The 26,390-nt window shown below is 53.6% G+C and overlaps 2 protein-coding genes across 4 annotated transcripts; both read right to left on the bottom strand.

Annotated features, from left to right (window-relative positions):
• Nucleotides 1-4,634: 4,634 nt before the first annotated feature.
• Nucleotides 4,635-16,969, bottom strand: FBRS (fibrosin). Its single transcript, XM_070779920.1, has 18 exons — nucleotides 15,422-16,969; nucleotides 14,945-15,124; nucleotides 14,176-14,211; nucleotides 14,028-14,057; nucleotides 12,903-12,951; nucleotides 12,511-12,811; nucleotides 10,854-11,155; nucleotides 10,443-10,648; nucleotides 10,283-10,327; nucleotides 9,969-10,064; nucleotides 9,664-9,732; nucleotides 8,874-8,903; nucleotides 8,420-8,491; nucleotides 7,989-8,109; nucleotides 7,812-7,892; nucleotides 6,884-6,967; nucleotides 6,535-6,742; nucleotides 4,635-6,439 (listed from the first exon to the last, which is right to left on the bottom strand). The coding sequence occupies exons 1-18, from the start codon at nucleotides 15,875-15,877 to the stop codon at nucleotides 5,860-5,862; spliced, it is 2,946 nt and encodes a 981-aa protein (XP_070636021.1). The 5' UTR covers nucleotides 15,878-16,969; the 3' UTR covers nucleotides 4,635-5,859.
• A 1,431-nt stretch (nucleotides 16,970-18,400) lies between these two features.
• Nucleotides 18,401-23,567, bottom strand: PRR14 (proline rich 14). 3 transcript variants are annotated; one of them, XM_019988227.2, is made up of 12 exons: nucleotides 23,199-23,562; nucleotides 22,366-22,437; nucleotides 22,073-22,241; nucleotides 21,375-21,496; nucleotides 21,111-21,300; nucleotides 20,782-20,825; nucleotides 20,471-20,580; nucleotides 19,593-20,181; nucleotides 19,386-19,455; nucleotides 19,211-19,302; nucleotides 18,880-18,951; nucleotides 18,401-18,789 (listed from the first exon to the last, which is right to left on the bottom strand). In XM_019988227.2, exons 1-12 carry the CDS (start codon nucleotides 23,417-23,419, stop codon nucleotides 18,507-18,509), a joined length of 2,034 nt encoding a protein of 677 aa, XP_019843786.2. In that variant the 5' UTR covers nucleotides 23,420-23,562; the 3' UTR covers nucleotides 18,401-18,506. The 3 variants fall into 3 exon arrangements, with proteins under 3 accessions (XP_019843786.2, XP_019843788.2, XP_019843787.2); XM_019988229.2 differs by lacking the exon at nucleotides 23,199-23,562 and adding an exon at nucleotides 22,839-23,015; XM_019988228.2 differs by lacking the exon at nucleotides 22,366-22,437 and having other exon boundaries at nucleotides 23,199-23,567.
• Nucleotides 23,568-26,390: the final 2,823 nt, after the last annotated feature.

Below are 26,390 nucleotides of genomic sequence, written 5' to 3'. Positions count from 1 at the left end.
AGGAACTGGTGAACTATGCAAAAAAGGTCTTAATGACCCAGATAACCACGATGGTGTGCTCACTCACCTAGAGCCAGACATCCTAGAGTATGAAGTTAAGTGTGCCTTAGGAAGCATTACAATGAACAAAGCTAGTGGAGGTGATGGAATTCCATCTGAGTTATTTCAAATCCTAGAAGATGATACTGTTAAAGTGCTGCACTCAACATGTCAGCAAATTTGGAAAACTTGTCAGCAGTGGCCACAGGACTGGAAAAGGTCAGTTTTCATTCCAATCTCAAAAAAGAACAATGCCAAAGAATGTTCAAACTACCATATAACAATGCTCATTCCATATGTTACCAAGGTTATGCTCAAATCCTTCAAGCTAGGCTTCAATGGTGCATGAACTGAGAACTTCCAGATGTACAAGGTGGGTTTAGAAAAGGCAGAGGAACCAGAGATCAAATTGCCAACATTCTTTGGATCATAGAGAAAACAAGGGAATTCCAGAAAAACATTTATTTCTGCTTCCTTGACTACATGAAAGCCTTTGACTGTGGATCACAACAAACTGTAGTAAATTCTTAAAAGAGCCTGGAATACCAGACTACCTTCACTGTCTCCTGAGAAATCTGTATACAGGTCAAGAAGCAACAGTTAGAACCAGACATGGAACAACAGACAGTTCAAAATTGGGAAAGGAATACATCAAGGCTGTATATTGTCACCCTGCTTATTTAACTTATATGCAGAGTACATCATTGGAAATGCCAGGCTGGATGAAGCACACGCTGGAATCAATATTGCTGGAAGAAATATCAACAACATCAGATTTGCAGATGATACCACGCCAATGACTGTGGCGTGGTACAGCAGAAAGTGAAGAGGAATGAAAGAGCCTCTTGATGAAGGTTAAAGACGAGTGAAAAAACTGACTTGAAACTCAACATCAAAAAAGCTAAGATCATGGCATCTGGTCCCATCAGTTCAGACTCTTTGCGACCCTATGGACTGCAGCACCCCAGGCCTCCCTATCCATCACCACTCCCGGAGTTTACTCAAACTCATATCCATTGAATTGGTGATGCCATCCAACCATCTCATCCTGTGTCGTCCCCTTCTCCTCTCACCTTCGATCTTTCCCAGCATGAGGATCTTTTCACATGAGTCAGTTCTTCACATCAGGTGCCAAAGTATTGGAGTTTCAGCTTCAGCATCAGTCCTTCCAATGAATATTCAGGACTGGTTTCCTTTAGGATTGCCTGGTTGGATCTCCTTGCAGTCCAAGGAACTCTTAAGAGTCTTCTATAACACCACAGTTCAAAGGTATTAATTCTTTGGCACTCAGCTTTCTTTATAGTCCAACTCTCACATCCATATACGACTACTGGAGAAACCACAGCTTTGACTAAAGGGACCTTTGTTGGCAAAGTAATGTCTCTGCTTTTTAATATGCTGTCTAGGTTGGTCATAACTTTTCTTCCAAGGACAGTGATTTTGGAGCCCCAAAAAATAGTCTGTCACTGTTTCCACTGTTTCCCCATCTATTTGCCATGAAGTGACAGGACCAGATGCCATGATCTTAGTTTTCTGAATGTTGAGCTTTAAGCCAATTTTTTCACTCTCCTCTTTCACTTTCATCAAGAGGCTTTTTAGTTCTTTCTTCTTCACTTTCTGCCATAAGGGTGGTATCATCTGCATATCAGGTTATTAATATTTCTCCTAGCAATCTTGATTTCAGCTTGTGCTTCCTCCAACCCAGTGTTTCTCATGATGTACTCTGCATATAAGTTAAATAAACAGGGTGACAATATACAGCCTTGATGTACTCCTTTCCCTATTTGGAACCAGTCTGTTGTTACATGTCCGGTTCTAACTGTTGCTTCCTGACCTGCATACAGATTTCTCAAGAGGCGGGTCAGGTGGTCTGGTATTCCCATCTCTTTCAGAATTTTCCAGTTTATGGTGATCCACACAGTCAAATGCTTTGGCATAGTCAATAAAGCAGAAGCAGATATTTTTCTGGAACTCTCTTGCTTTTTCGATGATCCAACGGATGTTGGCAATTAGATCTCTGGTTCCTCTGCCTTTTCTAAAACCAGCTTGAACATCTGGAAGTTCACAGTTCACGTACTGTTGAAGCCTGGCTTGGAGAATTTTGAGCATTACTTTACTAGCGTGTGAGATGTGTACAATTGTGTGGTAGTTTGAGCATTCTTTGGCATTACCTTTCTTTGTGATTGGAATGAAAACTGACCTTTCCCAGTCTGGTCGCATCACTTCATGGCAAATAGAAAGGAAAAAAGTGGAAGCAGTGACAGACTTTATTTTCTTGGGTTCCAAAATCACTTGTAGATGGTGATTGCAGCCATGAAATTAAAAGATGATTGCTCCTTGGAAGGAAAGCTGTGACAAACCTAGACAGCATATTAAAAAGCAGAGACATCATTTGGCCAATAAAGGTTCATATACTCTAAGCTATGTTTTTTTCTGGAAGTTATGTATAGATTTGAGACTTGGACCATAAAGAAGAGTGTCAAAGAATTGATGCTTTGAAATTGTGGTGCTGGAGGACTCTTGAGCATCCCTTGGACTGCAAGGAGATCAAACCAGTCAATCCTAAAGGAAATCAACCCTATATATTCATTGGAAGGATTGATGCTGAATCTGAAGCTCCAATACTTTGGCCACCTGATTTTAAGAGCCAACTCATTGGAAAAGGCCCTGATGCTGGGAAAGATTGAAGGCAGCAGAAGAGGGTGACAGAGGATGAGATGGTTCGATGGCATCACCGACTCAATGGATGTGAATTTGAGCAAACTCCAGGAGATAGTGGAGGGCAGAGGAGACTAGTGTGCTGCAGTCCATGGGGTTGCAAAGAGTTCGACATGACTCAGCGAGTAAACAATGATAACAACAAAATTTGTTGTTTTTAAAACCCTCCATCCAATAAGGAAACCATGGCACAAAAATGAGCACATTCCTTAAGATTACACAGCTACTCTCCTGAGTTCATTCAGGGCAAGATACACACTTCCAAATAGCAGCATCTCGATGGTACATGATCATGGTTTTGTTTTGTTCTTCCCCAATGTTGACAGTCTTTTCTGGACTCCCCCTTTACCTCTGCTTGAAGAACTGCCCGAGTTGGGTCAGAGTAGGAGATGGGTCAGTGGAAGATAATAGTTACCAGGACTCTTTAATTTCACTCCTTCATCTCATATGAGTTTACTCCTCTCTCACTGTAGCATGTAAGCGCTAGGAATGCTGGGCTTCTGTTGTTTACGCCTGTATCTCCAGGTACTCCTAGTTCCACACCCAGCATGATGGATGCAGCAAATAGCCATTGAAGGAATAAAAGGCAGACAGTGGAGGTTTCTGACTTTGACTCTGTTATAACTCTCAGAGGTAGAAATGGAGTAGGGGTGAGGTGGTGCACAGCATCAGGGATCTGAGGCACTTGTGGGAGAGATCTAGGAGACATTGGATATACGTGTCTAGAAAGTATTTCCCTGAGAATTCCACACCCAAATGCTTATGGGGACCAGGGAGGTGCCAGGAATCATGACAATGGCCTGTTCCTAAACAATGGATTGGAAAGGACAGTGGCAATCTGGAGAGAATACGCCCCATCTCAAAGGACAGTCATAGGGGAAGTAGGTATAGTGTCAACAGATGAGTTTTCAAGAGAAGCTGAGAACAAGAACTGCCGGTGAAACCTTGTGTGCAAGCCAAGCTTCCCCTGGCCAATCCATTTCTGACTTGTCAGCATGAACTAGGCTTGAGTCCTCCCGAGAAGTCAGGTATGTGTGGCGGTGGCAGAGGACGCTGGATCTGTCTTTCCTAAGGTGATCGATGGGTACACTTGGAACAAGTCAATTCTGGGTAGTTTGGGTGAGAGCCAGCTTTTGTAGCTTAGTTTAGTAGTCACTTGCTTTTTGAATGATTATACCAAAGAACGTTAACTGTATAGTACATTTCACAGGATCCCATTTTTTTGTAATATTTTAAGAATACGAAGTAAAGTAACTGGAGGAATATGCCCAAGTTAACAGTGGCCATCTCTGAGGAATGGGATTATAAAGCATTTTTTCTTTGTACTAAGTATTTGTGTACTTATAGTTTTATAATGACCATGTATTTAAAAAATCAATTAAAAAAATTACACATCTAACACTAGTTACTATGCGTGTTCATATACATGTGCAGGTGAACACAAATACCAAATGATTGACGGTGGTTACCTCTGGAAGGGTATGTGCCTTGGGTGTGTTGATAGATGCTCAAGTGCTATAGCTGGCCCTCCCTGTCTGTGGTGCCACATCCATGGAGTCACCCGACCATCGATCGCGCGGTACTATAAGACGTATTTGTTGACCGAAGTCCACATGTAAGTGGACCTGTGCAGCTCAAACCTGTGCTCAAGGGTCAACTGGAGTACGTAGTCCTCGCGGTCAAAAAGTTATGAAAAACTTCACTGCCCAGCACTCCAATCCAACCCCTCCAGAGGGAGAACAAACTGCCCAGGTGGGAATGAGGGTAAAACCTTCATCAGGACATGGGCAGTACTGTCCTCATCCCTCCCTGACCCCAGGACCCAGCCCAATACCCACCCAGGTGATCCAAACACACTCAAAGAGGAGCCAAGGGGCCTCATTGTAACACTCGTTTTTATATAAATATCCGCAAGTCATGTTACAGAATAAGCCCCACCGGGGAAAAAAAGTCAACGTTATGTTTTTGTTAAATCAACCCCTGCCTTCTAGGTTGGGCCCCAGCCTGGGGGCACTGCTGCTTTGGGAAGGCTGGGGCTGCTGCCAAGAGGCTGCTGAAGAAGCTGCCTATGTGGCCCACCCCCAGGCCGACCCCCTTCTTTGGTGTGTGGTACATGGTGACCTTCTCTGGCCCCTACTCAGCCTGAGGCAGGGTTCTGGGGGACAGGGTTCTGGAGAGCAGGGCCCAGGAATCCTGGGGGCACTTGGAATAGAGTGGGTGGGGGGGAACCAAGCCACTAAGAGGTGGAGTATGAAGCTTAGAGGTTGCGCCTTTGGGGAGGGGGGGCACAGAGGTAACAGGAGCAGGTGGGGGAACCCGGGCTGTCAGTCAAGCATGAAGCATCTGCCCTTCTTTCTGGCCTAGGTACCCAGGTCCCTTCCCCTGTTGGTCCCCGTATTCCCAGGAATAACCCCTGGGTTCCTGCCTGTCCCCTCCCAGCTCTTCCCCCTTCAATTCCCCCTCCCCCCACAGAGAGGCCAGAGGCTAGGAACACAGCACCAGTCTTAGGATTTAATTAACCAGGAAGGGGGATTATTGGGAGGGGCACCCCTGTAAAAATGTACAAAAGGTCTGGGGGGCTATGTGGAAGGGGAGATAAATATGTACACGGAACCCCCCTTCCTTTAGCCCCTCCTCCCCCAGCCCTGAGAGGGCATGAGGACTTGGGTGGTAGGTGACGAGGAGGGGGGCACTTTGGCCTCTGGCTTAGTGAGCCCTTGGCGAGGCGGGCCAAGGGCCTAGGGGCCCTCAGAAGGGGCGATGGTGCACCTCAGGAGATCATGAGATGTGACCTCTGAAATGACCCCCACTCTCAAGTACACACACACACACACACACACACACACACTCTCTCTCTCACAGACACACACACACACACATACCTCTCTAGAGGCTTGTGACCTCTGCCCTCCCAGTGACCCCAAGGTCCAACTGATGCGTGATCTCATGGGGGTTGGGACTTCTGCTCCCAGATTCCATGACCTCAGAGGTGGCTGGTGAGGTCAAGATCTCTGCCCTCCAGCCCTGGCTCGAAAACCTCAGCTCTAGAACCATGTCAGAAGAAAGGGGGGATGGAGCTATGCCCCTGCCCCTCCCCTTCCCTCACCTGTCAGCCCGGGCTGGGCCAGGGGCCCGAGGAGGGGAACTGGGCCGGGGGGCGGGCACAAGCGGAGGTGGTGCCCCCAAAAGGGCTCCTGGTGGGGTCTTGCTGAGAAGGTGAGGGGTTCCTGGGGCCGCAGTCGGTGGTGGCGGCGGAGCCAAGCGGCTGTAGAGGAGGGGATGGGCAGGCTCCAGACCATAGAGGCGGGCGGCGGCCACGGCCCCAGGTCCAGTCAGCTCCTCGCCCGCCTCGTAGAAGCGGGGCGGCCTAGCGAGGCGAGGGGGCCCAGCCAACCAGGTTGGCTCCAGGAAGCCAGCACAGCGCTCTGGAGGACTAGGGCCCAGAAATGGGGGTGGCCGGGGCCTCTCAAACAGCAGGTGAAGGCCTTGGGGCCCGGTGGTGGCAGCGGCGGCGGCGGCAGCGGCGGCAGCAGCAGCGGCAGCGGCGGCGGCGGCAGCCTCTTCCTTTCGCTCCTCCTTTACCCGCACTGACTCCTTGGTGGGCCGGGCTCCTTCCTCACCAGCCCGGGCCTTGGGAGTAGCAGGAGAAACTCGGAGCTGGGGCCGGGAAAAGGGGAGGTCCCTGGGGGAGGTGAGGAAGGAGAGGATGAAGGAGCTTAGATGGATGGTGGGCAGCAGGCTGAGGGCTGGGCAGGTGGGGAGCACGTGAAGCCACACCTGTCCTTCTCCTCCTTGGTGAGAGAGGGCTCCCTCCGCTCCACCGGCCGCTCCTTGTCTGAGCCCGGGGTCCGGGCGGCCTCAGGGGGCCGGACCCAGGCAGGAAAGGCCAGAGGACTGCGGTGCAGGCGGCCCCATGGGTCTGGGGGGGAGGCGAAGGCTGGTGGGGCCCCTGGACTTTCTTTCTGGGCAAAGACGGCGCCGGAGTCTAGACAGAGGACAGAGCAAAAGACAATGGGAGCCAGGGGTGGTAGGGCCCACTCAGGCACCCTCCTGGCCCCCTGCCTGAGCACAGCAACCCACCGCCCTAGTCCCCACCCCACCCCTCCCCATCCCCTCCAGCACTCACTGAATGTGGGGCTGCCCAGGCCTCCAAAGGCCCCGTTGGAGAGGGCAGCCAAGGAGGCGAAGCTTGTGGGACGCCCAAAGGGATCTGTGGGAGAAAGGGGGGACGGTCAGAGCATTGGGCGGCCGGCTCCGAGCAGGCATCATGGACTGGCAAAGAGGCTGGTCAGCAAGCAGGCCCTGGAAAGGTACTGAGGTTTAATGTGCAATGTGTTGTTTAACAGCATAAGTTCCATGAGGGAGGTGGGATCATTCCCATTTAAGGAAGATCAAACAGGCTCAGAGAGGTGAAGTGACTTTCCCATCAATGGTCATCTAACCTGCGAGCGGTACCCCTAATCCAGGCCTCTGACTCCAAGGTCAGGCTCTTACCCCACATTCCCCTATACCCGCCACCCAGGCCAACTCAACAGCCAGCCACTCCCCTGAAGAACCTCTGCTAGCTGCCTCCCACCCACATGCAACTGAACCCTGACTGTGTGTGTATGTTACATGGCCGTGAGAACACCTAACCTGCCAGCTGGGGAAATCTCACAATTGCCTCTTCTAGAACACCTTTCCCTGGGCCAGCCGGCTCAATTCTTCCTTGTTCATCCAAACTAGGATAAACCTCTCCAAGAAGCTGGCGGAGACCACTGGGAGCCAGGGACCATGCTGCACAGCCTTCCTCCACACGCCTCTCCCCACTACTCCTGGCTATTTCAGACAGTGACTGAGCTGGGCAATGACTCTGCCCTTCGTTATCCCATTTTACAGACTGTAAGATCAAGGCTCAGAGCAGGGAGAGTAACTTGCTTGAGGTCACAAAGCAAGTGGACCCAGGTCTACCCTCCATTCCAGCTGCCTCTCAGGTTTAATTTCAATCCCCCGCTTAACACCTCCAAGAAGTCAGGGTCAAGGCCTGGGTTGCCCAACATGCCCTTGGCTCTTACCAATGTGGGTGCTGGGACTCAGAAAGGGTCCATGGGCCCCGGGAGCTGCCGTGAAAGGGTTGGCTGCAGCATGGACGGCACCTGGGGCAGAGAGGCGGATGAGGCTGAGTGTGTGCAAGGTGGGCCTTGGGCTACAGGTGGGCACCCTCAGGCCCAGAGAGGGCTGGCCAGACTCACCAGTCGCAGTGAAGAGGGAGGCGGCCGGGTGGGAGAGCTCCTGCCCAGGGGGCAGGGCCCCATAGGGCCCCGGAAGGCAGGGCAGGAGGTCGTTCCGAAAGTCAAGCTTGTGGGAGTCGCCCTGCATGGGACAGGGAGAGGGGCAGTGAGTGAGGAGGCAGGTGTGGTCCCGCTCTTGCTCTTCCACCCTGAGGCCCCCTCCGAGAGCTGGCTGGTGCCAAGGGAGGGCGAGGGTGGGTCTCTGCCTCTCTCCAAACCTTCTCTGACCACCCCCCAGTTAGCTAGAGAACCTAGTACTGACTGTGGAATTGCTCAGGCAGTGACCAAGGATAGGAGAGGACATTTCTGGCCAAGATTCTGCCAAGCTCCACTGAAGGTAGACACCCAGAGCTCAGGCAGGCCCGCTCTCCCCAGCCCTCTGGCCCCAGTACCTTCATCTTTTCCTGGTGTCTCAGGATCATGTAAGCCACGCGCACGTGCATGGCACACCACTTCCCTGGTTTCTGCCGCCCCAGAAGGATGACCAAAGGGAAAGGGAAGGAAAGAACGTTCACTCATCACCCACTCCAGACCTGGCCCTGGGCCCAGCATCGCCATACAACATCCCCACTTGTCAACCCCTACAAGTGAAGGGTTAAGACTAGGTTCATTTCACAGCCTAGGAAACTGAGGCTCAGAGAGAGAAACAGTCTTGCCCAAGGTCCCACGGCCTGCTATGTGTGAACCCGGGCCTGCGGTTTGCAAGCCTTTCGTTTCCTGCTGTTCCATCTGGCTGCCTCCATGTCTTGGGCTTCTGGCTTATTCCCAAGCAAGACCCACCCCTCAGACAAACACGCTGACACCAGCCCCCAGCCTCATGCAGCCTGAGGTCCTCACCAAACTCACCCTCAAAGGTGGCCGGAAATGGTCAGGGATCTGGGAAGGGCAAAGCAGAGATTGGCGGCAGTTCAAACCTGTTTACTGACCTGAGCACCTCATCTCCATAGTCCCCAGTACCCCACCCACCCAAGCACCTCTCGTGTGGTACCCTCAAACCTTTCCTTTTCCCCGCTTCTCCAACTCCAGGCATCTCCCTTCCAGTACCAAGTTACTGAACCTGGCCCCAAGGAGGTGCCCTGCCTGGAAGGCTGTAGAATGGGTTAGTGGGCAGCAGGTTTCTCAAAGAGTAGCTCTCTGACTGACAACTTCATGTATAATGAGCAACTGCTTAAGATTTCTTTAGAAAAATACCTTTACAATTGTTAAAACAAGCTGGAAAACCTCTGGACTAGTCTCTTTAGGAACTATATCCTATGCTTTTCACCATGTTCCCAGAGCCCTGGGCTTTAAGGCTGTTGCCCATGTCTCGTCACAAAGGGGCAGCTTATCTTTTCGTTAAGAACAGAACTTCCTAGTGTGATGTCATTTGGAAAAATAGAATGCTGTGACTTAAAAAAACCTGAAAACTCTTATAAAAATTACTGTCCTATAATCTTATTTCTGGGGCAACTTCACAAAATTCCTATCCCTCATGCCTGAGAAACTCTTCACCGACAGAAATTCCCTCTCCTCAGATTCTCAGGGATACCCCTGATCACATATTAAAGAGAGAGATCAGGGGGTCACTCTCAAGTCAACACTGCTCTCCTTCAACAGATCTTCGAGCTCCCTGAGGACCTGCCTTGACCCCCCTCACCTGTGTCCCCTTTTGGGGAAGCCCGCTCGGCACTGGCCCCAGTCGTGGTGGCAGCTCGGGGTTCGTGCTCTGAGAAAGGGGAGTGGAGGGATCAGTCAGAGGAGCTGATGCCAGGCATAAAAGGGGGCTAGAATCAAGCTGGGGGCTGGGACTGGGAGGGAGTATGGCTTTGAAAAAACCTGGATCCACAGGGTGAGGGCAGGAGGAGGGGCGTGGTTTGGGGCAATTAGAAGGTACATGGTTCTGGGGGTGTCTGGGTTTGTAAGGGGTGGGAGGTGGTGGTGGTGTCTGGGTTGGGAGCTCACCTTGGGCTGGAAGGCCCCCTGCAGGGAGCCAAAGGAGACAGCCGGCGGGAGGCCCGGAGGGAGGCCGGGCACTGCGGGAGGGAAGGCCGTGTACGGCTGTGGAGAGAAGGGGACTAGTCCAACTGGGGGTGGAGGTGGAGCCCAGGGCGGGTCTGCTCATTGGTCCTCTGGCCTCCACCCTAGACCCCCCACCCTCCCCCAGGGAGCTCTCCCAGGCTCAAGGCTCTTGCTTTGGAAGCTGAAGACTGGACCCCCACAGTCAGGGCCACACACACTGATATATCAATGCCCACGCACCACACACACACACTCACATTATGCCGGAAAAGGCCTTCCATCTTTCCTGGATATTTCTCAAACTAGGGAAGAGAAGGGAAGAGTAAGCTGCCAGCCAAGAACCCAGGGCTTTCCCCTGGAAGCCACACCCTCCCCCCAGGTCTCTGAGTCTCATCACTGGCCCAATGAGGAGCTCACCATGTGGGGGCCGTGGGGTGGCAGCAGGCCCGGGGGGTAAGGGGTGAAGTGCTGGTGGGTGTGCTGGTGGGTGTGCTGGTGCTGGTGGTTGTGCTGGTGGAACTGGAAGGCCAGGGGCCGGGCCGAGCCCCCTGCCCCCACCACCTCGGGGCCACCCTGGGCATTCAGGTAGCGAGAGTTCAGGTCCTGGCCGATCAGGTCCTGCTCTGTGGGAGGGGAGGGGGAGAAGGCTTTAACATCTGTAGCCACCATGGCAGCCTCCTAGGGCCCGGGTGACTGGCCTTCCCTTCTGGCCTTGGGCCACTCCCTCCTCAAGCCCTGCTGCCTGCTAAGGTCCAGATGCCCCGAAGTCAAATGGGCCCAAGCCCAGAGCCATGGCCCCCCGCCCCCCGGCCAGGATCCCAAACTCACCAGAAAGGGCGTTAGCGGCTGAGGCCCCAGGGTGCCCTGGCACCTGCAGCAGGGGTGGGGGTGGGGGCAGGGTGGGGCCAGGGGAGAACAAGGAGGGGTGGTGGGGTGGTGGGGGGGGCCGAAGCCCAGGAGGGGGGAAGCTGTGGGTGGATAAAGGCAGGGGCAGTGAGGGCGTCGGGGGCCGGTGGGTGAGCTGCGCGGACGAGGAGGAGGCAGATGAGGAGGAAGAGGACGAAGAGGATGATGAGGGGGGAGGTTGAGCCACGGGAGGGGCCGGGGCCTTGGGGGGCGGCCGTGAAGAGCTGGGGAGAGAAGTGGGGAGATGAGTGAGGGGCTGGGAGGTGCCAGCTCTGACAGGAGGGGGTCAGAAGCCTGGGAAATACCTTGACCCTGGTTCTCCAACATGGAAGGTGGTAGAACCTGGCCCCCAGGACCCCTACCCCTCACCCAGGGAACCCATCCTCAGACGGAGGTACCTCCCACACCCAACAAACCCCCCTCCTCCTGTCTCTTCTTCCACACAGCTGCTTCTGACGCCTCTGGTCTTTCCCTTTTCTGACTCAATCACAGCACAAAACATCATTCACTTTGACGCTTAATTACAACAGGCCACCTGGGTTCCCACCCGAAGCCAGTGGAAGCAGCGCTGCGCTGGACTGGTGTAGGAGTCAGGAGGCCTGAATTCTAGGCCCATCTTGCCATCAACACCCTGGGTGACCTTGAGCAAGTCACTGCCTCTCTCTGAGCCTTAGTTTTCTCAATAAGGGAAAAAATGATGATAACAACAAAAATTGCATCAATCCTTGAAGTGTCATTAACTCTTACCCTTTACTGAGCACTTACTGTATGCCAAGTGCTGTCATCTGCTTTACATGCTAATCCAAGTCTCCAACATTCCACATCACCTTCCCAACTGCTGCCGCATCCCTGGGACCCCTTGTATCTTTTACTTCTTTAAACTTAACTCAGTTTCTTTTCCACTTGGCCTCACCAAACAGCAATGTGTAAAATTAAGGGGCTGAGGTACTACTTGTATTTTTTTTTTTAAACACATCAAAACTGAAAAAATTTTACTCACGTACCATCTAAAATTCCCTCGCACACCACTAACAAAAGTGTGTACACACTTTGGGAAACACTGCATTAACTCATAATTAATCCTCACAACAGCTTTACAATGAAGGTACTATTATTATTTCACTTTACAAAAAGAAAAAATTGAGGCTCAGAGAGGTTAAGTGACTTGTCAAAAATCACACAGCCATTAAGCGGCAGAGTAAGAATTTGAATCCAGGTTTGAATAACACCAAAGTCAGCACTCTTAGACATTATGTCAGCATTTCCCAAAGTATGTTCCAAACAACACTATTCCTAAGAGATGTGCCTTACAAAAAAAAAAAAAAAAAACTTGGGGAATAAAATTGGGAAACGGCACAAACTGGATTCCTCTGCAAGTCAACGTATAAAGGGTTCTGAGAAGTCCTGTAGTAATCTCTTTAAATTTGTCCCACAGTATCTCTCAAACTTTTTAGCCCCCAAATCCCTTTTCAAGTGATATCCCATAGGAACCAACCCATGTCCCCAGACACAGAATGCAGGGGTTGGCAGCAAAATGACTAGGCCTTTCCAGACCTGGCCAGACCTCCCGATCACTCACCTGCCAGTGCTGAGGTCCAGGCTGCTGCCATAGGGGGAAGTGCGGAGGCCAAAAGGCGAAACCCGAAGCTGCAGCTGGGGCTGGGGTGGGGGTGGCAGACTGGGGGCGGCCGGCAGGGGTGCAGGGGGTGAGACAGGAGGCCGAGGGGCTGGTGGAGGCGGTGGTTCCTTCGGGGGGAAAGGCACTAGCAGCGGGTCGGGCCCTGGGGGCTGTTCCTGGCTCCGCTCCAGGCCCGACACTTTAGGGACCACGGAGAGTTTTGCTTCACAGTTCCCATTGAAGGCGCCATGGGGGCCCGAGGCTGTGAGGGCAGGACGGCAAACATATTCAGTTAAGGACCATGCTTACCCAATTTCCCTCCCGTATCTCCAACCCCAGCCCTTGGGACCAACCTTTGCTGGTTGAGACAGTAAAGGACGGGTCGAGGTCATCATCGGAGACCTGGGGAAGGATAGGGACACAGTCAGGTTCTGGTCAGGTCAGGCCTTCACCCAGGAAGGCCAACAGCCTCTGGAGTTGGCTAGGCACTGGTAGTGGTGACAAGTCTATTCCATCAGCTTAGCTGAAATCCACTCAAGACTGTGGGCTCTAGGAGGCCCAATGCTTGGGGAAAAGGGTAGAGCAACTAAGCCTGCGCATTTGATAGGCCAGGAAGATTGAATTGAGGCAGTACTGAAGTAACCGAGAAACAGGTAAATCAAGGCAAAAATGTCAGATATCACTAACTGCTGGCCCAGACTGTCTACCAGGCTTATAGATCTATTTGGTCCGTAAATGTCACCAAAAGTTTTAAACTAACTGCGAATACTTAGAAATCTGGAGATTCTTCATAAAAACTCAGACTCAGGTTCTCTTGACAATAGGCTCCCAGTCTCCCACTTGTGCCCCGATCAGATGGACAAAGACTATTTGCTTCACTACAGAAGTCCCTGTCCAGTCAACTTTTTAAACTACAGCAAGACATACATCAGGAAATACACGTTTAGTTAGTGACAGGAGAAGAACATCAACTGCTAGAACACACTTTGAAAGCTAGCACATCAGCCCTAAAAGCAAAATGAAACACACCTTTATAGCTTACGTTCTTACACTGTGTACAATAGTTTAGCGTCCTCACTGCCACGACTATTGTCTACAGACTGTAATCTATAGGAGCAGACCAATAACCAGCAGGAAGAACCAACTGGGTTCCATAGCCACCCTGGGTTTCCATGGAGAACCACTGGTATCTCCAAGTGCTTTGGAAAGGATAGCATAGCAAGGCATAGGCCTTTGATTCTTTGGTCAATTGGCTCCAATTACCAAATAAAACTTGTCATTTACTTTCTCAATCCCCCCCACCCCCCAACCTGCCTACCTGTCCCATGCATCCTCCCCAAACATCCATTTCTGGCTCGACTTAACTCCCTTTCCCCACTTAAGGGAAGACTCTGTCTGCTGTACAAGGAGACCTTTAAGGCACAGTTCATTTTATGAGCTGTAATACTGCCCACCCAACAAGCTCTAGCCCCACTCACCCTCTCGTCCAGATCACTTTCTGCATCACACTGGGGAGAAGGAAAGACAGAGGTGTCAAAACAGGGAAGAGAAGGGGGGCCCAAGGTCAAGGGGTGTTTCAGACAGGGAGTGAACGGGGAGGGGCCCATACAGGTGGAGAGCACTTACTATGTATCCAGCTTCCAGAGAATGACGGGAGGAGGCCTGAGAAAGACCAGAGTCCAGAGGTAAGGGAGGCTGGCTGGCGAGGCCTTTGGATAAAGTCTAAGCTCCCTGGCAAGGCACTGAAGGCCCCTCATGACCTATTCTCAGTCTCCTTCTATTCCCCACCCAGTTCCCAATGCTCTGGCAACTTTTCAAATCTACCAGATTCTCACATCTCTGCGCTTTTGCCCAAAACAACTTAGCCCTATTTCTCTTCTCAGCAACTTATGACTATCCTTCAAGGCCTGACTAAGACATCCCAGGGGGCTTTCCCTAACCACAACCCTCCTCCCATCCCCCAGGCAGAATGAGTGGCTTCCTCATGTGGGTTTCTGCAGCATCTCTCCCAGATCTCTACCTTCTGGTGCCTCTCAAGTTTTGGTCTAGGTGTTTGCTCAAAGATTCTTTCCTACTAGACTGACACTGACTTGAAAAGGGGTGCAGAGACCATATCTAATTTACGATTCAACTACGTCCTTTTGATACATCTCTGAATTATCAATATGTTCAAGGCAGACCCAGTATCAGCCCAAAGCAAGAAAGTCTGACTGTGGACATGTCTTTATCAGTCCGGGATGGGGCAGTGGGCGCTCAAATATGCTCTGCCTTTCTCTTTGACCTGAGAGACTGGGGTCACTTCACCATGGGTAGCAGCACTGCTGATGGAAAAGGGGTCTATGTGAAGAACATTCGGCTCAGAATTTTAAAGGACAGGGATCTGGGACAAGCTCACCTCTTTCCTCCTCCTCTTATTGGGCCATTTTCGGGCCCGATCCCCAGAGGGCCGGCCAGGCTCTCGATCAGAGCTGTCCCCTGGTTCCCCAGTTGCCCCACTGGAGCCCCCCCTCTTCCGCTTCCCAGAATGCTTCAGCCGATGCTCCAGTCGCTCTGGGGGCTGAAGAGACGCATCCTTCTGTGGAGGAGGAGGTGGGACTAAAGTACATACATGGTGGAGAAAGGAAAGCTCCCCACCTCTCTAGGGGTGACCAAGTTACCAAAGTGGCTCTCGGGCCCGGTAACCTGGTTGGTCCCTGGAGACTAGCTCTACCTCCTCCCACCCCAGGGTGGGGCAGAGGCCTGGCCAGAGGAGCCGGTTGCTCTGGTTTGGGGTGCCAGCATTCCCCCCTCAACTCCACCCACTCCAGGCACCGTACCCTTCTCTCGGGCCCTCTGAAGCCCCCCAAAGGTCCCCGGCCCCAACAGGCCCCACCTGCAAGGCCTCGAGGCTGGCGAAGCTGGCGATAGCGAAGCCATCGATCAAGTCCTCCTCTTCTTCTTCCTCCTCCTCAGGCTCTTCCTCGGCCTCCCCATCGTCTGCGCCCCCCTCCTCCTCCTCCTCCTCTTCCTCCCCGCGGCTGCCCGAGCCAGCAGGCCGCTTTCGAGCTCGGGGTCGCGGGGGCCGAGGCCTGGGACGCGGCCGCCGCCGTCTCGGGCCTCCGGGCCGCTCTCCAGACGAAGCTGACGACCACGGCCTGGCCGGCGGCGGCGGCGACGACGAGGACGAGGAGCCGCGCGGGGCGGCCAACAGGGCCCGGGGCGCGTCGCCGCCGGGACCTCGGCGGCGCCGCTGCTCCCGGTCTCGGTCTCGGCGCGAGCAGCGCCGCCGCCGCCGCTCCCCCTCAGCGGCCCAGCCCGGGCCCGGGGCCGCGGCCGCTGCCGTCTCCATGGCGACCGCCCTCAGCGCCGCATCCGGAGGCGGCGGGCCCCGGAGCGGCCTGTCCGCAGGCCCGGGGTCGCAGGCGCGGCGCTGGCGGCTGCACAGGGACGAGAGGGCCACGGCTTTCCCTTTAAAACAGGATCTGCTCGCCCCGAGCGTGCCCCAAGGCCAAGGCCCAGGGAGCCGGCGCCGCCCCCGGGGCGACAAGCCCGAGAGCCCCCCCTGTGGGGCCGGCGGGGCCGAGACAGCGAAAACGGGGCGGCCGTCCCTTTAAGGCAAGGCCTCAAGTTGTCCAGTCTCTGACTCCTTTAAGACGACCCGACGGTGTCCGACCGGCCTAGTTCGGTGGCTGCCCCCTACCAGGGGTCGAGACAAGTCTCCCCGAAGAAGAGGAAGGGCCACCCCTTTAAAAGGGGCCGAAAGCTCGCCCCGAAACGTCGACCTCCCCTTTAAAAGTGCCTCAAGTCCTCCGGCTAAAAGAGGCCACCCCTTTAAGGAGTCCCAGGTTCTCCAAACAGCAGGCCGCCCCTTTAAGGGCTCAGGAGTTAGTTTCTAGTCCTCCACAAACGGCCACTTCCCCTTTAAGTTGAATTTAAAGGACTTCTTGCTTTGAGAAGTGGCGATGAGAATCCTCTGCTCGCTCCAGTTCTCCCAACAGCACAGTTCTCAATTTGTCAGCGTCTGTTCGGCGGCTTCCCCTTTAAAGGCTGGCGTTGTAGTCCGCCGAGATAGGTGGCCACCCCTTTAAGGAGATTTAAAGGGGCCTCTTCCAGGCCCAGCTCTTCCAGCCTCCGCCTCCGGTCGCCATGAAAGGCGCGAGGTGGGGGGCGGGGCCGAGGGGCCAGCCCTCCAAAGCCCCGGATGTGAGGCAACGGTGACGGGTAGAGCTTGTCTGTCTGCCGACATAAAATTCTCTTCCTTCTTTCCTCCGTCTCTGTCTGACGTTCGCCTTAAAGAATCCGGAACGGCAGCTGGGCAGCTGGGGAGCTCCAGCTCACCCTCCTGTCGTCTCCTTTGGAGTCTTGGGCCTCTTCTCCGCCAGGACTTCCCTGCCCCTCCTCCCTCTTCCTCCTCAGCCTACGCCTCCTTCCTCTCTCTGTCTCCTCCCACTTTTCGCCCCCTTCCCCTCACCCCCCTACAGGCTTAGCCGTTGATAGGCTGAGAAGTGTACGTCAAGTCGAAGGGGCGGAGTCAAACGCGGGAGGGAGGGAGTAATATGTAACCGCCCTCAAATCTTGGATTTGGTATACGTCAGATTAGCTCCGCCCCTCATCAAGTCTTGTGACTCAACTGGTTAGAAGTAGGCGCTTGGGGCGGTCCTCCAGATGACCCCGCCTCTTCCTGCTCTTCGTTTATTGGCTACTCTCCTGACGGCGTCTAGCCGAGGATCTGGATCTATAGTGCGAGTCGTTGGGGACAGTTGGCCGCTGGGTGGCGCGCGGCCGCGGAAGGACACTGTACACTGCCAGTTATGTGTTCTCTCCCTTTCTGCCGCTTGGCTTAGTCCACAGGCTGTCTGGCTTCTCGCGCACGCGCGTGATGCTACAACCATCAGGCTGGCCGCTCAGCGGGATCCCCCGCCGTGCCGGGTGGTTAGAGCACGCGGTTTGAGCGCCAGTCGAGCGTAAAGGAAGCTTTCGCGTCCAGTTATTGCTCGGTGCAGGAGTGCGGGCCTGGGGTCTGCGTGCTAACAAGATAAAAACAGTTTGCATTGTGTGCCAGACACTTTCTCACATAGGAACCCATTTGACAGAAATCTCTTAGGAAGGTACTACCATCAGCCCCATTTTACAGGAGAGGGGAATTGATAAACTTTCAGTTTCCTAAGCAGGATTTACTCAGGAAGCTTAGCTCCAGTCTGTGCTCCTGGCCACTATTCTACCTTTAAGTTACGAAAGATGTAGTGTGCCGCTTGTGTTCTCTGGTTCCCTGGGTTTCCCTTTTAATGTGAACATTATGACAGCTTGCTTTTTCATGTATAAAATGGGTATAATTCTTTAGGGCTATTTGTAGGTCAAGTACCTATGACAGGTTGTTGTAGGTGTTTACTTATAGCTGATTATTATTAGTTCTTGAATCCAACAACAGATTCTTGGCCTGTGTGTTAGAAGGAACTCAGGGCTATCTAGAACAGGGCTTTAGTCCACTCTAGGACTTTCAGCCTCTTCCTTTTTTTTTTGCTGTGCCACGCAGTGTGCAGGCTCTTAGTCCTCCAACCAGGAATGGAACCTGCAGCCCCTGCAATGGAAACATGGAATGCTAACCCCTAGACCACCAGGGCATTCCCTCAGTCCCTGACCAGGGTCCAGAGTCACAGTATCTTCTGGAGCAGATTCAGAAGTATCCCTCTGCATAGGAAAATTCTCAACCCAAGAAGGTATCTCCAATGACCATTCCTCTACCCCATTCCCTATATCCCACTTCATGGTCTTTCCTGGTACCACCCTCATTTCCCAGTTTTACAGGCCAAAGTAGAAACATCAGCCAGTACTGGCAGTGAATCTCAAACTCTGCTAGAGACATACAGAAGAATCAGAAACATATCGAAAACTTTACTAGAAATATAGAGAAAAAATTATAACTGCCTCAGAGACTTCCCCCCACCCCCTCAGGACGCATGGACAGACAAATGGAGCTTCTAAGTCCGATGGGGCTGATCTTGATCCCCTTCCTCCTCCTCCTCCAGGAGTGAGGCGTCCAGCTCCTGGAGTCGCTGCTGCAGCAGGGGTTCTACATCTGGGCTGGGGGCCAGACTGGGAGGAAGGGTCCTGCCAGCTGTAGCCCGGGCCCCTCGAGATGGCCGCCGGGATCGAGGAAGACTGCTGTCCCGAAATTCTACAGTCCGCCGGAGCTTCCTTGAGCTGGTGAAAATCAGAGTCCCATTGCGCTCCCGGGGTTCCTCAAAGATGGTCTCAAAGGTCCTGGACCAGGCAGGGAGGAGTCCAGGTTACCAGCATGCCCCCTGATTCCAGTTTTCCCTCTGTCACCCCTAAGCCTTCAAAGTTTCTCACCTCCTGGTTGTGGGTGACTGGTAATTCTTGTTGGTGTAAATTTCTTCCAAGCTGAACTCCTTCTTGTTCAACCTACGAGCCAAGAGCAGACGTCACTGAGAAACCTGGGGCTAGTGGGCCTGGAGAAGGGATAAATAAGGCCTGGTCTATATTTCAGTTTCTTGGATCTGTCAGGAGCCAGGAGTGCTGCCTGAGGCAGACAGATGGTTCTATATGCAAACCACGTCCAGAACAAATGGAGTCCTCCAAGCTTGACTGAGAGGAAGCAGAGCCACACTCAGGGGACCTGAGCCTACACCTGCTTCAGATCCATGCACGACAAGCTTCTCACCTGACTGGCCGAGGCAGCCCCATTGGTGTGAGGTTTATTTGAGAACGGGCCGGTGTCCTGCGTATTCTGAATCGAGAAACCTTCCCGATGGTCTGCAGAGATGGGGCAGAGGGTAAAAAGTGCAGCGTGGACTCAGGCTCCCACTTGTCTCCTCCCCGTTCACCTGTACCCCTACCTTGGTCTCGGAATCTGGAAGCACCTGGTCTTCTGGGGCCCTTGGCTCCTTTCTCTTGGTTGAGCTCAACCTGTAGAGAAGGTCAAGGCTCAGAGCCAAACAGCATTCCCAGCTGCCTCCCCCTCTCCTGCCCACTGGATACTAGGGTAGGAGGCTGGGCCCCCTCCTGTGGCCAGAGCTTTAAGGAGGGTTTATCAAGAGCACTACCTGGGTTCTGCAGGTTCAGAGAAGGAAGAGGTGGATGCAGTAGACGAACAAGATGTGACGAGGGGAGGAGAGCCTCCCACTCCTCCAAGAGGGAAGACCTCTTTCCGGAGACAGGGCCGAGGGGGTGGTGGGGCTTTGGCCATCTCTCCACCACCCACCGTGTGCCGCCGAGGCCGTGGCCGGCTTGAGGGGGCTGGAACAGGGGGCCAGCTGCAGGGATCTGGGCCAGGGGGCCCCAGGTCAGGGCAGGAGTGGCTTCGGCCCAGAGAGGGCTTAGTGAGAGTTGCTGAGGGGTTCTGGTCTTGGGCCCGCCATTGGCGGATAGGGGGCCGGGGACTGACTGTCACAGTGCCCTCAGAAGCCCCGGGCTGCCCGGCCTCTGAGATGGCAATCTTCAACTCCAACTTCATGGGGGGTGATGGGGGTGGGGGCCGCGGGGCTTTGTTGGGTGTGAGGAAGATGTCAGCAAAGCTCTCCAGCTTGGAGCGGACGGAATGGAAGAGGGGGGCCAAGCCCCAGGGACTGAGGCGGGGGCGTAAAAGGCTGGACGGCGGTGGGGTCGATGGGGGCTCCAGAACAGGATCTGGGGCTGAGGAAAGGAGAGGGTCAGGTGCATATTCTGACCTGTCTAAGCCCCACTTAGGAGCCTTAGTCCCTCCCCCAAACACTAACCTTTGCCCACTGAGGAATAAGCCCAGCCCTAAAATACCAAGCCTTAAATTCAGAAGTTCAGACGTCTCTGAACTCTAAACTCCATCTTCACACACCAAGCTCCACCCTGAGAGGGAGTTAAGCCCCATCCCCACCTCTGCATCTGACACTTCTAAGCTCAGCTAGAATTTTCCAGAACCCTCCTTCTCATCCATCTGAGTCCTTACCTGGTGGTGGGCTCGCCAGAGGGTTTGCAGACAGGGCAGATGGATGGGATGGGGCTGGCAGGTCCCTGGACGGAGGCTTTGGCTGGTGAACCATCACCTTGGGCTCAGCTCTGGGGTGAAGGCGCAAGTTAAAGGCAGAGGAACCTTTCACATTCAGATCCCACCTGAGCCAGGACCTCCCCTGTCCCTTAATGCTTCTGAAGGTGCTGCAAGGAAGCACTGGACATGTAAAGTCTGATGCCCCTAGCTTTGGCTGCCTGGATAAGAGCTGCCACCTACACGTCTTCATAATCCCTTCCCAGCCCTCTCACCTTCTCGCTGGGATGATGAAGTTGGGAGCCTCATCAGCAAAGCCCTGGATATAAACAGGGGGTGTTTATGGGGAGGCAGGGAAGCCCCCTGTGGCCTCCGTAGCTCCCCTATCCCAACTCTGTCAGTCTCCAGATGCCTGCCTGGGTTCATGCTAAAGACTTTTTCATATAGGTCTTTGTTCAGGCAATGTCTTCCAATCTAAAATGCCATCCTCCTTTCTCTGAGCAAAATCCACCCCAGACATAGTCCTCCCACAACTTTCTTCTATGCCCAGTGACATGCCTGCCCCCAACTGAACCCCTGACATCTTTCCCTGAAGTTCCCATACCTCAGCTCGGGGTCTGGAGCTGGCAATGTCCTGCAGCATCACCACCAGGGTGGGCTGGTGCACCTGGTCCACCTTTTGTGAAGGCCCCTCGTCTGGGCCAGGTGTTGTCCTTGATTGCCGCCTTGGGGTGGAAGGGGGCCGACGGATACGGCTCAAGGGCTCTCGACATAGGTGCAATGGGTCGGGAGGCCTAGAGAGGGAACGGGAAGATGAGTGGGGCTCAGCTGTGTTCCCAGCTCCTCCCCCCCATTCTGCCATTCTCACCTGGCTTGTGGGGACCACGTGGCCTGCCGGGGTGGTGAGGCAGGCGGCTGGCTGTGAACAGAATCCCGATGGTTGCTGTGGTGTCGTGGGGTGGAACTCTCTTCTTGGGGCTCCAGGGGGACCTCAGAGAGGAGGAGATGTCAAGAGGAAGGTGACAGAATGAAGCTGGACCAAAAAGGGCCTCCCTATGCCTAACAGTGCCCTATGCCATCAAGATGACAGAAATAGTGGCTAGAGTTCATTTGCAATCCCCAAAGAAGAGGTCAGTTATGGCCCGAGCTACTTGGTATGGGGCCTGGGTAATGTCACCCAGGCTATTTGCATAAATGAAAAGGACAGGGTGACCTGGAGTGAGTCATTGCCCTAGTTGGGGCCTCAGTTTTTCTAATCTGTGCAATGGAGCCAAAGACCTCAGCCTGCTTCCCAAGGATTGCCTAGAAATTGGGCTGGGAAGAAAGCAGGGGAGTTTCTCACACTTAAGAATTGTGGCGATGTGGTTTTGGCACCAGAGACCTGCCCAATTCCAGGTTGGAGTAAGTGAAAGCCAAGCAAAAAAAAAAAAAAAAAGCATTAGGGAGACTGACTGATGAGTGTGAGAATGAGGTGTTTGGACCTCAGTGATCTTCACTTGACCTAGTTTGACTTTCCTACTGAGGGGACCTGATGAAGAAGGGGGCCTCTCAGTTCAAGAGGCTCACCATGCGGGCAGCCATGACATCTTCCAGGACCACGGCCAGGACCCGCCGAGAGGCTTTTTCCAAGGGCGAAGGGGCCCCGAGAGGCTGCAGTTTCGGCCGTTTTGGGCTCTTGGCTCCCCATAATGCTCCAGCATGGGGTTGGCGGCACAGACGCTGCCGGCCAGGCGTGCTGAAGGATGAGAAAAGCAGAGGACGGTCGCCTAAGCCTGTTGTTGGCCCTGTGGTTTCCCCGGTACGGCCACCAGGCTCCCCGTTTCCCGGGCTCAAGACAGGCGGGCGGGGTGCGCTCTCACCTGGAGTCCCCGGGCAAGTCCATGGGGGAAGCGGCGGCTCCGGGGAGTCCCTGGGGGATCCCAGGTTCCAGCCTGGGGTAGGAGGGGAGCGGGGGAGCGGGGAGTGAGGGCCAGCCCCTCCCGTGGGGCTCCACCCTTCATGGTCCGCCCGCGGCTCCCGGTAGCCCACGGTTCGGAGCCCTGGGGCGCGTAAGGGCGCCCTCGCCTGGCTACCGGGAACGGGTGTCTCCCCTCTGCCGCCGCGGCGATCCGCGATCGCCCTGTCTGAGCCGCGAGAATCTGAGTTGCAGCGGTCCCAGTTCTCCCACGGCCGAGCTTCCTGGGGCCTTTGTCCCTGCAGATTCCGCCCTGAGATCCCCGGGATCAGCTGGGATCCCAGTCCTCGGAGGCTCAGTTTCCGCCGGATCTCTTCACGGGGAGTGGCTGAGCACTCCGAAGCAATACTCGCACAAGCCGGCGGCCCTCCCTCCCACCTGATCCCCTAGACTGGATCCCCGCGGACACAATGCTCCAGCGCGGTTCCTCCAAACAGACGCCGCGCGAGTATCCTCCTCTCCCTGTGAGCTTCGGCTCCGTAAAGCTACACTCAGACAGAGGCGGCCCGAGCTTGAGCATCACGAACTCAGTCCGGATCCCCGGGGATCCACTGTCAAGCAGTTACCCCTTCACTCCAATCCCGGGAGGTCCCGCCCACAGACCCCCTCCCTCCGCCCTCCCCTGATCCCCGCCCAGCGCTCTCCCCAGCCCGGGTCCAGATGGCTCAAAAGTTTCTTTCCCTCCCTCCTCCCGCCCTCTCTCCAGCCGCTCGGTGCCCTCCCCCGCACGCCGCTCACCGCCGCCTCCCGCAGATCCCGGGTCTTCGACGGCTCCCACCTCCGGCTCCTTTAAAACTAGTCTTACCCAGCACTGCCCAACCGCCGAGGGCCTTCTTCTCGGAGCCTTTGGGCACCGCCCAATCGCCGGTCCTGGTCTTCCGGGGTGGTGAGAAACTAACTGAAGCCGCCTGGCGGCCATCATGCCTAGGGGTAAGAAGCCAATTGGGCGGTGCCGCCATTATAGTTGAACCCAGATTGTGCTGTCCTCGATTAACTTAAAGTGGACCGCACGGCGTCTTCTTTTCTGGCCGGCGAGTGGCCGAAGTCTAGGGCAAGTTTCTAGAGCTACTGAGACAATTCTGGTGAAGCTAGACTACCGCCACGTTTTTTAAGGGCATCTTCCGGTTCTTTCGTTCTTAGACCAATAAACGTGAAGTGAGTGCTAACGATATGTGAAAGTTTCCTAGAGAGGCCCCATTGAGTCGGTTTCCAGTTCCATTCTAGGTTCCTGAATCACGTTACCAGGTTGCCAGGGAAAAGTTTGGCAGGAGGTGGTCGGGGCCAGAGATTAGCGCTGGTGCCGACTCAAGCTTCTTTGCTCGCACGGTGTCCTGGAGAGCCTGGGCTGAGTCAAAGTGAGGAGGAGGCTGGGGCGTTCACTTCACCCGACTGTTATGTACCTCTTCCTGCAGGAGAGGTTTCTATAGAGGACGGGTTCCCACGAGCACTCTGAAGAGGAGCCTGGCTGATGGGGTGTGTAAATAATCCTTAGCAGTAAGGGATCAGGGATCCTGCTGCTTAGAGAGGCTGCTTCGTGAAACTTTTAAACCAGGAGCCTGCTGTTGGGGGTAGGTAATGGGCTTGTACTGGCTTCTGGACTGTGAACGCGCCCCCACTGCTTTACCAAAGCCCATGCCTCCACTAGTTCTCTTTCCCTAGGATTCGCTGGTACAAACTAGTACTTATTTTTCCTGATAGAACAAAAAAGACTAAAGCCTAAAATCGGGCCTGAATGAAGATTAAGACTCGGCCCAACATAATTCTCTTCTATGGGATTGAGTAATAAGAGTAATGACCCAGAAAGGATGATGTAAAAAGACCAGCACTGGTTAGTGTTGGTGTGGGACGTGAAGACTCCCCAACTCTGTAACGAAAGACTCAACCAGATAGGTGTCCTAGGACTACAGCCACTCTCTGTAGTACAAGGCTGGCTGGGTCCTCTGGAAATCCATCATGAGACTTCTGGTGAGAATAAGCAACAACTGGTTCAACTAGAAGTGTTCTATCTTCCCCTGGAGCAGGGCTGGCTACACAGGTGCATGAGGAGGGTCCCTGCTGGTATGGCAATGCATCCAGCTCTAAGTAGAGATCCCTCTCCATCTTGGTAAATTGAGAGGCCTCCTGTAGGCTTTCACTTAAACCTGCCTGCTTAAACACAGAGGTATTTCCCAGATTGCAGGTTAATGAAACGCTTTCAAGGGCAGAGCAAACCTGATCTGAGTTTTGATTCTCTAAGTCTGCTGAAGAAGTCAATGCCAAGGGTAAAGGAAGTAGGCTAAAGAAAGGGCCTGGTTTCTGAGAATCTGGTTGGGGAGGGCTTGGCCCTCAACTCAGGCCAACAGTGATGAGCCTTCGTACCCTCACAGTCCTGCCTCACCCCTCTTTGTAACTACCCTTTCAACAACTCTTACCTTACGCACTACCTGTGTACATACCCCAGGCAAGGCCAGTGTGTGGTGATCAGTGATTAGAGGCCCCTCCCAGCCTTCAGTGGAGCAGGTGATGTGGCTGGAGATTGGCACATCCATGTATCTATTCTTCAGAATCCCTGGACCCTGTTAGACTCTGGGTCTCACATCTGCTTAACTGGTCCTGGCCTTAGTGGTCTCAACTGTAAAATGGGAACAATAAATCCTGCCATACTTGTCTCAAAATGGAATGAGAAGATCAAGTGAGAAGGCACATCTGAATGTGCCTGATAAATAAGTCTCAGGCTGCAGGTAAAAAGGATGATAAATAAACTGCCTCTTCCTTCTCACAGAGTACGCTATCCCTTCTGGTCCTCAAGCCAGCTGCTCTGCTCAGTATCTTTGTTTGCAGAAGCATCTGGCCTGAGCTCTAGATCATCCAGGGTGGATTAGGCTGGGTTGTGGCCACAGGGTGTTGAGATGAGAGAAATGCACTTAAAACCCTTTGCCAAGAACCACCCCTGTGGACTTCCCCCGTGGTCCAGTGGTTAAGAATTTGCCTGCCAATGCAGGGGACATGAGTTCGATCTCTGCTCTGTGAAGATTCCAAATACTGTGGGGCAACTAAACTCATGTGCCACAACTACTGAGCCCACTCTCTAGAGCCCGTGCTCCGCAACAAGAGAAGCCAAGGAGCCCGTTCACTGCAACTAGAGAAAGCCTGCGCACAGCAATGAAGACCCAGCACAGCCAAAAGTAATATTTAATTAAGAAACAAAAAGAACCACCTGTGAGAAGTGATAGGACACTTTGAGTTTGGGTTGTTACTCTGGTTCGCATCAACTATTCAGCAAAATTGCAATGTCTGTGTGCCATGCTGTGGCAACAGACAGGTGCCTGTCCCGAGGAGTTTGGAGTTTATATGCCTGTATATAAGATGGCCATTGGCTCCATTGCTTCCGTCAGCCTCAGTCCCCTCCACCGGGAAGTACTTAGTCCAGCCAGGTACCAGCACCAATTTCATTCCCCTAGTGAGGAGCTTTTTAGACCACCTCTGGGGGCTCTTTCACTCTGGTCAGCTACTTCCTAGAATTTTTATTTACCTGGGGAAGTTGGTCCTGCCTATGGTTTACCTCTTCTCTTCCCCACCTGCCACCACTTATAACCTTGCCTCCTTTTGTGCATGGGGAGGGTATGATAGACAGGTGTCAAGTTTGGAGGAACTGAATGGTGAAGTGAGGGGGCTTATGAGGAAGATGTCAGGGGAGGGGAGACGGGAGGACTGGAGAGAGTCGGGAAGGGGGAAGGGAAAGAAGATGTGGTACATGTTTAGAGTGGAATATTACTCAGCCATAAAAAGGAACAAAATTGAGTTATTGGTAGAGATGGGATGGCTCTAGAGTCTGTAATACAGAGTGAAGTAAGTCAGAAAGAGAAAACAAATATCATACATTAATGCATATAAGTGGAATCTAGAAAAACGGTACAGATGAACCTATTTGCTGGGTAGGAATAGAGAACA

This window comes from Bos indicus, chromosome 25 (assembly GCF_029378745.1).
Source record: "Bos indicus isolate NIAB-ARS_2022 breed Sahiwal x Tharparkar chromosome 25, NIAB-ARS_B.indTharparkar_mat_pri_1.0, whole genome shotgun sequence".
Lineage (NCBI taxonomy): Eukaryota > Metazoa > Chordata > Mammalia > Artiodactyla > Bovidae > Bos > Bos indicus.
Note: the sequence above shows the minus strand (reverse complement) of the source record. Positions and strands in the feature narration are given on the sequence as shown.

What these genes read in the sequence shown, in the direction of transcription:
- FBRS (XM_070779920.1), bottom strand. Translation starts at nt 15,877, where the DNA reads ATGGAGACGGCAGCGGCCGCGGCCCCGGGCCCGGGCTGGGCCGCTGAG. An exon ending in TACTGTCTCAACCAGCAAAG is followed by an intron (nt 12,812 to 12,902) that starts GTTGGTCCCAAG and finishes CTGCCCTCACAG; the next exon opens with CCTCGGGCCCCCATGGCGCC. An exon ending in CTCCCTCTTCACTGCGACTG is followed by an intron (nt 7,893 to 7,988) that starts GTGAGTCTGGCC and finishes TCTCTGCCCCAG; the next exon opens with GTGCCGTCCATGCTGCAGCC.
- PRR14 (XM_019988227.2), bottom strand. Translation starts at nt 23,419, where the DNA reads ATGGCGGCACCGCCCAATTGGCTTCTTACCCCTAGGCATGATGGCCGC. An exon ending in GGGCTGCCTCGGCCAGTCAG is followed by an intron (nt 18,952 to 19,210) that starts GTGAGAAGCTTG and finishes CTTGGCTCGTAG; the next exon opens with GTTGAACAAGAAGGAGTTCA. An exon ending in CAGTCACCCACAACCAGGAG is followed by an intron (nt 18,790 to 18,879) that starts GTGAGAAACTTT and finishes TGCCTGGTCCAG; the next exon opens with GACCTTTGAGACCATCTTTG.